The sequence below is a fragment of the Styela clava genome, chromosome 11 (assembly GCF_964204865.1).
Source record: "Styela clava chromosome 11, kaStyClav1.hap1.2, whole genome shotgun sequence".
NCBI lineage: Eukaryota > Metazoa > Chordata > Ascidiacea > Stolidobranchia > Styelidae > Styela > Styela clava.
The window spans coordinates 7,901,360-7,913,735 of NC_135260.1; the positions used below are offsets into that span (position 1 = coordinate 7,901,360).

The 12,376-nt window shown below is 35.1% G+C and overlaps 1 protein-coding gene across 1 annotated transcript; it reads right to left on the bottom strand.

Moving 5' to 3' along the window:
- Nucleotides 1–1,986: 1,986 nt before the first annotated feature.
- On the bottom strand, nt 1,987–2,757 carry LOC120347985 (uncharacterized). The gene has a single exon (XM_039418097.2). It carries the CDS (start codon nt 2,755–2,757, stop codon nt 1,987–1,989), a length of 771 nt encoding a protein of 256 aa, XP_039274031.2.
- Between the last annotated feature and the right edge of the window lie 9,619 nt (nt 2,758–12,376).

Here is a 12,376-nt window from a genome sequence, read left to right on the forward strand (position 1 = left end):
TACTAATTTATATAATTTACAAAGTAATGTCTATTAAAAACTAAGTAAATCTGAAAGAAAGCGATGATACAGATAAGCCATTGTTATGTAAATGCAAAGGTGAGACATAGTAATGGATTAAAACTTCTTTGTGTGGCATGTTATGCAGGAAATTATCTTCCAGTCAGCACAGTCCAAAGTTCACCTCAGTTTTTGGTAAACAGATCAGCCAGTCCAGCAGATTACTCAATACCATATAATTAATCAACTGCTTGTTATATATTTCAGTCATAAATCAATGACTGCTAATAAGTACCTATATGGCACACATATGATGATTTTCTATACATAAGCAAGTATGTACAAGAATAAAGAAGTAGCATGGCCCATCTTAGGTTCATACTAAGCAAAAAATATTTATGAATCATACATTGTTTCATCATACTACATAACATAGAGGAAGTAAAGGCAACCTTCAAAGGACTAAGGCATAATAGTTCCATTTATGTGTTAGTCGTATGACTCCTATCCCAAGCCTATCATTGATTTTGCAATAGCAGTATCAACACAGATAAATTATATATACATTACTCAGTGCTATTTATAATGACATTTAAAAATATATATATATAAACCCCAAAGTCAAGTTATCATCGTATCCCAAATGATTACGGTAATTAGAAACCACATTTAATAGAATTAATATTAATATCTTGAAATTATATTCATTATTTATATATAAAACATAAAGTTAGAAAACATGCACCATAAGCATGAAAAATAATGGCATATATATAGTAAAAATGTTAAATCAATTTCATCAGAAAATACATGATTGTTTAAATTGCAATAAGAAAGGATAGCAATGCCTTACATTCTATACAAATGTCTACTATGACATGTTTGTCCATCGGGCCAAAACAAAAATTAAAATAATCATTTTTTGAAATCTGTGGAATCGATGTGACTATAAAATCGATCCTGTACAGGCATTTCAGAAAATATGCATATGCAAATTATTCAATATCTTCACTTTCACAGCTATAAAATTTTCATTTTTTCAAAATAATTAAATAATTTGTAATAATTAGATTAGACATGTCCAAAGAAATTAAATCCCAGGATTAATTTAATCAGATTATTTCAGGTACATAAATTAAATGTTCCTTTCTTCATTTTAGCCTTAATTTCATAGCTATATATCATAAAAATATGTCTGTTCAGAATATTTGCAATTTGTCTATTCTTATCCTAGAATATTAGATAACAATTCATACAGAGACATCCGGGATTAGAACACCCCCCATTGGAAATTCTTGGAAGACTGAAAAAGTCGCTAATATCGTGTGCGATTGCATTTTGTTAAAATTACTGATTGATTTTGTCAGCGTGATCCTTGAAACACCCCCTTTTAAAAATCATGACTACGACCCTAAGAGATCCATACAATATATCAGTTAAAACAATAGACCTTTTCAAATATTGTCTTTTTAAACAGCTAGTATTTATCTCAAAATGAATACATGAATATGCTTAAATTATAATCTGCTACTAGAAGGAAATATGGTATTTGAATATTGATCCCATAAACTAATGATTTATTTAAAGAGCTGATATGTTCCATTAATCTTATCCATTACGCTATTAAATAAAAAGAGTTCACAAACAAAAAATAGTAAATACACCCTTTTTGCCAAACAATAATTTCGGCCAATTTTTACAGCCGGACTTATGCAAGGTGCCAAAAACTATTGGCCTGTGTAAATGTGTCACAAAACCTTTCTAAAGACTGATCAGCAGAGGAAAGCCAAAGTGGTAGTCCACCTGGGGGCCTAGTCTGAGTTTGATCTATTATTTTGAACATTTCATTCTCACTCGTATTCATTCCCATGTGTAACAACATCTATAATTTGTTTATTCCTAAATTATTTTTGAAGTCAGGTATAAGGGGCAATATTATCAGAAACTGGCCCTGGGCAGCAGAAAAGTTTGGCATGCCCCTGCTGATTAGTAAAGACATTTTGAAACAAGAGCATACAATAAATAAGCAATAACACAAACAATAATAGATAAAACTATTAGTGCTTCAATGCCTGCCCTCTGAAATTTAGGATTCCCAGGTCCGCCGTCTGATTTAAAATGTGCGCCAAGTTTGTTTTTATGGGGATATGAAATTCCTTCTGGAATTTTTTTCCCCAAAAATCTACACAAGGGCTCCCAACTATCAGAAAGTTGGAAAACAAGAAGTTTGTCTTTTTGGACTGTATGTATTACATGGCAGTTATGCCTTCTAAACTGAGCCTTGTATAGCCTTGGATTATCAGTTAAATTCAGCATAGGTAATACAAAAGGCCCTTCAACACCTTGGCAAAAATGAAAAACTCGCATAGCACTACGCATAAAAGCATGTCCTGTAGGAGTGATAAACATAGATAAAAACAGAGGTTTTACCCATATTGGAGAACCTGCCATCATACCAGTATAACTCTTAAACCAAGAATCTTCATCGCGAATTGATAATATAACTTTTGTCTCCGGAATCGCTCGGTGGATTTCCTCCCAAAATGCAATGACAGGACCATCAATAAACACATCAACATCTGCAAGTTGTTCCCTAATCTCTTCATCCGTCACAGTTCCATCAAAAAATTTTTTCCATAAATTTTCAAAGTGAAATAATTGGTCATCATAGTCATAAACTTTATATCCAAGTATCTTCAATGCTTGTGCCAAACTTTTTGTTCCAGTTTTCCAAAATCCAGCACATAATATTTTCATCTTGGTTTCAATAAAATTTGTTAATTTAGGGCCTAAACAAGAAAAACAAATGCGGTAGTCTACAACTTAAAAAATTACCTTCAACAAATACCGGTACGGTACGATATGTCACGCACCACCGGTTAAACTAGAACAGTACCGGTACCCAAAGTTAAAACCGTATACTATAGCCTAGTATAGTCACTTTTCCGGTGCCGGTACTCTACGTACAGACGTACCGGTACCGGTACCGTAACGTCAAACCCCTTACCCGGTAACCGTACTACGGCATAAGTTTATTTCGACTACCGGTACACTATTGACATAACAGTACCGTACGGTGCGTACTACAGGTTCCAACTGATATTGGCACCATTAATCCATTCAAGATATCATTACAAAACGGACAACATACCGGTACCTTATTTAAACTATACCGGTACGGTACCGGTAGGCCTATGCCTGCAAAGTCTTCTTCACCGTCCAGCAGCGACGCCCAGTCCATAAAAACTCAAGTGCAGTTTCAGGTATTTTGTGGCGTCTAGAGCTGCCGCAAAACCATCGCGGAATTTCCAAACCATGGCCGCTATGACCAAACCATTGAGGTGTATATAACAAACCTACACCTCAATGCAAACCTACGGCGACTGACTTTTAGCTGCCACAAACCAATGGCGGGCTGCCGTGGTTACAAAAGCAAATCGAATACACCAATTTTGCTTTCATATGAATACAGTTTTGATGTATTTGGGGTTAGGTTTAAGTAGATATAATTCCACATGATAAACTAAAAAATTGTACATGACTTTTTAAATATACCGACAATAGCGCGATAAACCATGGCAAGAGACGCCGCGGTACATTCGTGGCAGGAGCTGTCACGAAGTAGTAAGAACTGCGCCTCTAAAAACTAGCCGCCAGCCGACAAACTTCGTACAGGGTTGAGAAAGGATCTGTAAGAACCGCGCGTCGAGGCGTACAGAAGCAAGTTTGAAGGCGAATGCCGCCATTTGGTACTATTCTTCGCTTCCGTTTAAATTAGGTCATACGTGAAGATGATTCGAAAGTGATTTTACATTTTTAGGAAATCCTAATACCTAATTAAGAATACGGTGCGGTGGGCCCCTTTTCATACACGCTACTAGTCGTGTTTAGTATTGGGATACAAGTACTATACCGATGAAGGAAATAACTGGTTATTTACGTCTCGGCGTTCCATATTACAGGTAATCTTTGTGTGAAATTTCGAATATTCGGGGTGTTTGGACCTCATGATTTATTTAAAAATGAGGGATGTTTTCACTATTGTGTTCGTATATTTGAGCGTTGTTGTCGTGTTTCATAATATAAGACCGATCAGATATTAGTTGGCTGACTCTAAGCGGTTTAATACAAGCGAATGTAAAAACGACAAGAGAATAGATCCGGGCTCTGCAGAACAGTCAAACAATCAAAAAAATACTGACAAGAACAACAAAACGATCTATTTCGTATGTCGTTTTATACAAGGCTTGTCAAGTAAATGCACAAATGGGTGATCGGAATCTCGATGTGTGCCGGAAAGCTGAAATTAATATCAAAGGATTGACAAGGAAGGAAAAAATGCGCAGTTAGTGGCATCAATGACATTAAACAACATGATAGGCAACTCTGACGTCACTCCATAAGACTACAGGCAAAACATTGTATTTCATGATACGCTCCAATGCACATATTTCTCGTCGCCTTTCGCGTCCGTTTTCCGCTCGCTCTTGCTACTCGGCGTCTTTTTTACGTGTAGTACCTGCCTTTTTGCGCCTGTAACGAAACAAAATAATCTCTATATCTAAGAAGTTTTGCTTACTTGGAAAGCTGGAATAACAGGCAAGCTGTAAAGAGCAATTCTGGACATCATAGACGTTTTTTTTTTATCAGAGAAGATTACAAACGCGATAGCGGAAAGATTTGTGTGGAACATTTTGCAGATAATGACAAAGTTCAAAGTTAGTAATTTTAATGTTTGCGCTTAACCATTGAAATTTCATTTAAAGAGGGTGTCATACAAAATTGTGCTGCGATACTATTCCATAACACAAAGTTTGCACCTATCGAACTTGCTTTTGTAGGTGAATTTATTAGACATATTACATATTCAGTTAATCGTAGGTAACATTGCTGGTACATAATGCATCGTAGATAGGTTTGTTTAAATTTAGGAATTTAGCTCATAGCCCACTAATTAATATTATCTTCTATGCAGGAGGTTGCAGGGCTGAATTCAACTTGCAGCCTTACCGATCACCTGACGATGCTCATTTAGTTTGGCTCGAGCAAGTCTTCTTGAAATGGCACAGTTTGGCACATTGAGATAATACATCATGACAGAAAATACAAGTTAAAGATATGTATGACCATCACATGGTAATTAAAATTAAAAAAAAACTAATAGGGGCTGTGGAGTATGGAAAGTTCAAGACAAAGAAAAGAACAAATGTTCATAGTTCATGAACTCTCAATTTTGCCTCCATTGCTTTGTGAAGGCCAGTATATTTCGAGTGGCTGAATTGGTTTACCTTTATGATAGCAACGATTTTGTATTTAATATAGCGAGATTATTTCAATTTAATTGAATTGATATAATTTCCCAAAGCAATGCTTGAATCGTCTAGAATAGATCAGTGGTGTCAAACTCATGGGTTTTCGAGAGCCGCATTGCATTTTGAAAATTGTAAAAAGAGCCGCAAACAGTTTTTGATAATGTATACTTGAAAGATATTTTTAAGATAGTTTTAGTTTGTGACAGATATTGTGATGCAACTAAACAGTTGGATTAAGTTTTATTATTTTCTTCAATTTCAAATGCAATTACATATTAATATTTGCATTCCACTATTATTGCAACATTTGCAAGTTACAGTATTTATTATAAAAAATCGTAAAATTCTATGTACAACCATCAAAATCATTTTTGAACAAGCTTTGAATAAGGAAAGAATAATACATACACTAAAAATAACTTAAACTAAATATATGGACCTAAAATTAACAAAAATACTACAGTATAAACTCAATGTTTTAATAATTACATTTGTCCTGGCGTTTGGCATCTTTTTTGTGTCACCAGCATACTAAGGCCAGTCTGAAATGATTTTATAGTACCAACTCTAACTAACGAGGCCACATGATCATGGGTTTATCTGGATCTTTACGAATGTCTAAATAATTCCAGTAATGCAAAAAAGTTACTTTTATCATTTCATGTATAGATCAGTAAAAAAACAAATGACAGATTTTTTCGACAAGACATTTCGCACTACATTGCGTGGCATAGGATTGCTTGAATTATTATTGATATTGATTTTTAGTAACTAAGTCGTTGTATAATTATATTAATATACAAACACATGGAAATTTTCTGTTCGAAGTTGGTCTTCGAATTTGTCATATTGACTGCTGAGCTTGTTGTGTTTTTTGATTGTATTGATGGAAATATGACAAATTAAACAATGTGCTTCAGAATTTTGTGAAGAGCAGAAATGTTACAACTCCCATTTTCTTCGAAAATGCCACCTTCTTCATGTACTTTGCGTTTAATTTAATTACTCAAGTGTTTTATTCAAGTATTCTTTTGCTAGCTTGATGTGTATTCTTAATAGGGTCAAAATGTGGACAAAAAAAATCAATATTCCAAAACTACTTTCAGTAAATTGTTTTCTGTGTGAATAATCAATTTCACTTTAGAAGGTTTGAAAAATCTATTACATTTAGATAAAAAAAAAAAACTTCCAAAATACTATTACAATTATTGTTAAACGTTCGAGGGCCGCACTGGAAGTTCTCTGGGGCCGCGAGTTTGAGATCCCTGGTCTAGATTGAAGTTGTTCAAAAAATATATGATAGTATTTTATCATGAATGATGATTATACCCCTTCCGGAATTTCTTCTATAGTACTACCAAAAGTTGATGAACCAAATATAACACAGGTGCAGTGAGGTACCCGTAATCCTCATTTCCAAAGCTGTTTTAAGTATGTCTGGCGTGTTTTGTGCCTTTTTACAAATAAGACCGCTTATGCAATCTTACGCTTTGGAATTTTTAGTTATTTTCCTCAAGCCCTGCAGGATGTGGGGGCCATACACAACTCTACCGGAGGGTCAAATGTCTTTGCATGCCTCCATAGGTTGTTTTTCTGTTGCAATTTTCTATTTTCAAATGCATTATATTTCTTGGAATCACACTGTCACTGATATGTCGCCAGACTTCTGATATCTCCCCGTCTGCTATGGTTGTCCTGTGAATAAATAATAGAAAATTGAGATTAGACGAATAGTTGAAAGTTTTGCCTTATGTCGGCTTAATTTCTTGATTGATATACTTACTATTTCTGCTATTGCCTCTTGTGCTGCAAGAGTCTCACAATGCTTAGACAGGTTTGTCCACAACTTTCACATCTGAAGAAAGAGAGGAGATTTATTAATTTTCGTTAAGAATAAATAAAGCAGTCTATATGATTCAGAATGGAAAAGCTAATAAATCCAATATCTCATGTTTTATTTAAAAAATATTTTACTGAATTTGGTATATAAACCAACTAATAAAAGGGTTTAGTCAGAAAATTACAAGCATTCGTGACTCCAAATACTTGAGAAATCAGACTATACAATATAGACCGGTATGAGTGAAATGTTAGGTGAACTTGTTAACACTTTGATTCAATACGCAAATAAAAGTGAATGCGTAATAGTATGTTACAATGAGCAGCAATCAACAATGAGTATATATCCTCACTGATTAAAAAAATCTAACTGGAGGTGCATGAACTATTTGAAACCATAAGGGGTAAGTAAATATGTAATTTCGGCAAATGGGCAACTACGTACCGTACTGATTTAATAACTTCGTAGTATTTGACAAAGGCTGGCTTTCCCACATGTACTTAACAGTGCGATGCCCGGGTGTGATATACAACAATAGTATTCACCTTACCTTTTACCGATTTCTTTTTACCCCAACTTTCAAAAATATCATTAAAATCGACAACAACTGTCAAAGCAGGCACGAACACCATTCGTGCTACGCCTTGAAAGCAGCACACATCCGCTCGTTTTCGTCTCGTCAAGTATGTGCATTGGAGCGTGCTATCGAATACGATCTTCGGACAAAAATGCCGGAGTTGCGCATCATGTTGTTTAATGTCATTGGTAGCATATAAATATTAGCTCTTGAACACAGAGATTGGAAAAGTCGCAGATATCAAATTTACTGCAACTTAAAACCATGTCGTACTACTTACTAGATATGTGTTTATTTCACGTTTATTCACGAGGGACTCTGTTCTCGTGAAATTTATGAACTTGTCCTAGTATATATTGACAGTCCTACCAAGGATAAATTACAATATCAAAGAGAGAATAAAAGTTTCACAACCAACAATAATATGTAGTGTGAAAATAACAACACAGAATGCCACAGACAACCACTTGATGCCGGATTTTTTTTTCCGCCAGGAGATAAAAAATCGCCGTTTCGGTTATTTGGTGATTCAAGGCCGTAGAATACGAATTTATTTGATCAAATCGTAAATATGATCAAACCCCTATATGCTATATAAGAATTTTTTTTTGTCACGAGATCGATAGCTGCCATCGTCGGGAATGGAAGTTTCAGAGCTAATTTCCAATTGATTGAAAATGGGGCATAATCCGAACGTAAAACAATAAATTTATTTCAGATTTACATTATCAGTCATTTCGATGACTATGTCGGCACTAGCTCCGAGATCAGGGTAACCAGACACAGGATGTATCTTTCCAGTACTGTATATAATTTAAAGTTGTGTACCAAACCATCTGTTCCACACAACATAAAGATTTGATAACCTCATTTTTGGGAAAATATTGTTTCAGGTTCAGCCCTGACTTCCCAGTAAACGGAATAATCAGCTTGTCTATACATAAAAATAGTTCTCGATGCAATAGTATAAATTGTGCTTCAAGCATTTCTAATGGGGGACTGATTTTGATCAATCTATCTTGACAAAAATCAGCATCGCCATGAGGTAACTCGTTGTTATTGCAATAAAACATTTTTTATTTTCTCGATCGATCACCATTGCATCGGCGACCCAGTTGGTTTTTGTTTTCGCAGTCCAAAACATACGTGTTCTGGGTAGACGAAAAATAAGCACGTAAACGACCAGGCCGGAAAATCTCTCCATTTCTGGAATTGTAAGGTGTTTAGCCTTAGAGGGATCGCTTTGGCTCGCATAAATATTGGTTTCCGCAACTATTGATGCATGAGGATAGAATAGACATATTTATCCCGGGAGAAGAAAGCCGATAATACCTCTTAATCATATGGCAAACCACGGCCTCTCGTCCAGTTACTAGTTCATGTCGGGTATAGGTCTTATGGGATTAGTTAGCCAGGTATTTGTTTTCAGATGCATGGACTTGGCAGTGAAGGAAGCCGTAACCGAACAGCAGTTACATGAACCATTCTACGGTGGACGAGGAGTCAAGCAATACACACATAATTAACCTCGCATGGGGTCAAGAAAATAGTCCAAATTATCGAGTCAAAAAATAATTTAAAATGTATAATTGGTGCTCGCACTAGCTGTTTCCGATTCATACTGACGGCCTTTCTATACAGGCAGATTTCGTACTGATTCTGGGTCACTTTTCTGCATAAATCTCCATACGGGCTTCTAGTGGCGCAGCCAGGGGGGTCGAAACCCCTCCCTTTTAGATTTTTTGTAAAGTGAAAAAGTTGCCGATAACACGTGCAATTGCCTTCTGCTAAAATCGCAGTTCGTTTTCATATCAATGCGGCATGTTATTTATGCCGTGAACGCCCTTTACATTGGTGTTTATTCTCTTTAAATCACAAATTTGTGCCGCGGGAACAATGATAATTATTTTATTTTTGTACCCGCACGGAAATGTGAAAACTGAAAAAGCGTGCAATTGCCTTCTGCTAAAATCGCCCATGTTTTCATCAGCGTGTTATTTAGGCCGTCAACGCCTTACGTCGGTTTTTATTCTTTCTAAATCATAAATTTGTGCCACGATAAACATGATAATTATTTTATTTTTGTACTTTGCACGGAATTGTGAATTATTATACGTTCATCGGTGGCGAGGTTCTAAAGACAAAAGAAGGAGCAAAACCGCGATCTAAATCTGATTGAAAAGCGGCATTATAAAATACTGAAAATAAAACCGTAAACAATATAAGTTTTGTTTAGTCCCGGACAGTCTAAAAATGCCTTTCTAGTCGCAAAATCGCAAAATTTCGTGTGCCTACGGCGCACATTATGTTTGGTCGCCGTTTAGGAACATACCGTCACTAAAATCGAAACACGGTTAATTGTGGGTGGGATTTGCCTTTCATCCGTTACTTTAAAATTGTCGTAGAAAATTTTCCTGTTATCATTAAACAAGGTTGAAAACGCGATTTTTTTCTCGGTTTGTGATGATATATAAGATAATTAATCCGAAGTATATCCATCAATTTTTATCGTACTGAAGTAAATTTTACTCCATGAGAATTTACAGCAGATTTACGGATTTTTCAGGAGATTTTATCTTTAAAAATAATCGGAGTGTCAGCATTGCGATTGAACGGAGTCAATGTTACAAGCAAATCTCAAATTTATCGAATTTGCAAAATAGAAAAAATACGGATCAGAACAATATATGATAGGCGACGGGCAGTTACCACAAATTTTTATTTTTATGTCGGCAAATGGCCGAGGTATTTTAAAATTGTGAATTGTAAATGCAAACGCTGGTAAAATTGAAGACAATTAAATTAATAAAGCAATTTAAGACATTTTAAATATGCCCTTATCGGTCACGAATTGATTACTTTGCGCAACAGAAAAATCATTTTTCGTTGTAAACGTCGGCTCTTTTAACAAGTGGCGTAATCGCGGCGATGAATATGTATTTTTGATTTAACGATATACTTCAAATGCATTTTTATTGTACAAAATAAAATTGTACTTTTCGGGATTTTATATCAGTTATTGAGATTTTTCTAACGGCGATAACGAGTTGGCAAGATTCCAAAAATACGTAATAAAATTAAATACACCGTTTGTCTCATATTTTTATGTCCACCGATCTCCGTGGCATTTCAGAGAACTAATATTTTAATTTTGACGTAAGAAGAAGCAACCGCGAGTTACGTTGGACAAAATTAAACTAATATATAAAGACATTTTAGAATTTTGTAGTTGTCAGTGATTGAATATTTCACGCGACAAGAATAATCATTATACACTGAAAAGACGTCCCTTTTACGAGCGCGTAATGCGAAGACTGTTACAGACCGCAATGGGAATTTATGATTATGACCCCCCCCCCCCTTTTGAAAATCCTGGCTGCGCGCCTGCGGGCTTCCTACGTCAACTTCAACCACTTCAGAAACTGGCCATTTTCTTTTCCCTGGTTCATGGACATATCCTAAACCATCTGAACTTTCTGACTGGACTGTGGAATTTTCTTCGTGATAAATTGTCAAAGTCCTCGATGTTCCCCTAATCATACATGATTTAACCGTTATATTCGTTCCAATTATTGCTTGTTTTCAGCCCCAGGCAGTTATCCACTGGTATGTTCTGGCTTTTATCTTTCAGTAGAAATTTTTGATGTGACAAACAATATCCAACCAGCTTTTTAAGATGTTGAGTTAACATTAATGCTAGTACGTATTAGATTGTCTCCTACATTGCATGCAAAACAAAAAAAATGTTATGAAATGGACCTACTAGGAGTCGAACCTCAGACCTAATACCTGAAAATACCAAATAGGATCCATTAATTTAACCAACTTATAAAGTCAACCCTCCAATGAGTAGCTTTTTTATTCCTTATTTACATACGTTCAATTGTGAATCTTAATAGTGAACTTGGGGGAGCTGACTCTGATGACCTTATGGTTGTATCGCTCCGTCCAGTCTATACCGAATTAACTTGTATATTGTAATTAACTATATTGTATATATTTTTTCGTATACCATTGTTTGTTTTCTGGTTGACGAAACAACAAATCACTCTCTCTCTCACCACTAGGCATAATCTCTATTTTTTGGTGGTACATATTCATTGTCTTCACTAACAGCCCCATTAGGTGGAAGGCGGATTCTCATTCTTATCCATTTTTTTATTATCACAGTTAACGTATTGCTGCTGACTGAATTGATAAACTAGGAAGCCGGGGAACGTCTATGATTGTCTCCGAGTACCGTAACATTTTGTAATTTCGGGCGAAAGTTAGCAAAAGTATTTTTTTATATTTATTATATTTATAATAGCTTGTGAATTTTTAACACCTTTATATATATAACATCAAAACTAATAGATATTCTTTTTTTATAATTAATACTAAAAAATATAAATAATGGTCAATCATTATGGATTATGGAAACTACATGACGGACATATCAATGGGATACTATGGACAATACAATCAATGGAATGTAATGAAATGTTTTGTTATTTATGTATACCTGATTATTGTTATTCATTTATTATATTATGATTTTTATTTATTGCATAATCCACATTGTGGAATCATAAAAAAAAAAAAAGTTAGCAAAAGCAATTGCCGCAGGGTTTCTCACCTTGCAGATTGCAGCAAAAGAGATAGTCG

Excerpts from the sequence above, each read along its gene's own strand:
- LOC120347985 (XM_039418097.2), bottom strand. The coding sequence starts at position 2,757 with ATGAAAATATTATGTGCTGGATTTTGGAAAACTGGAACAAAAAGTTTG.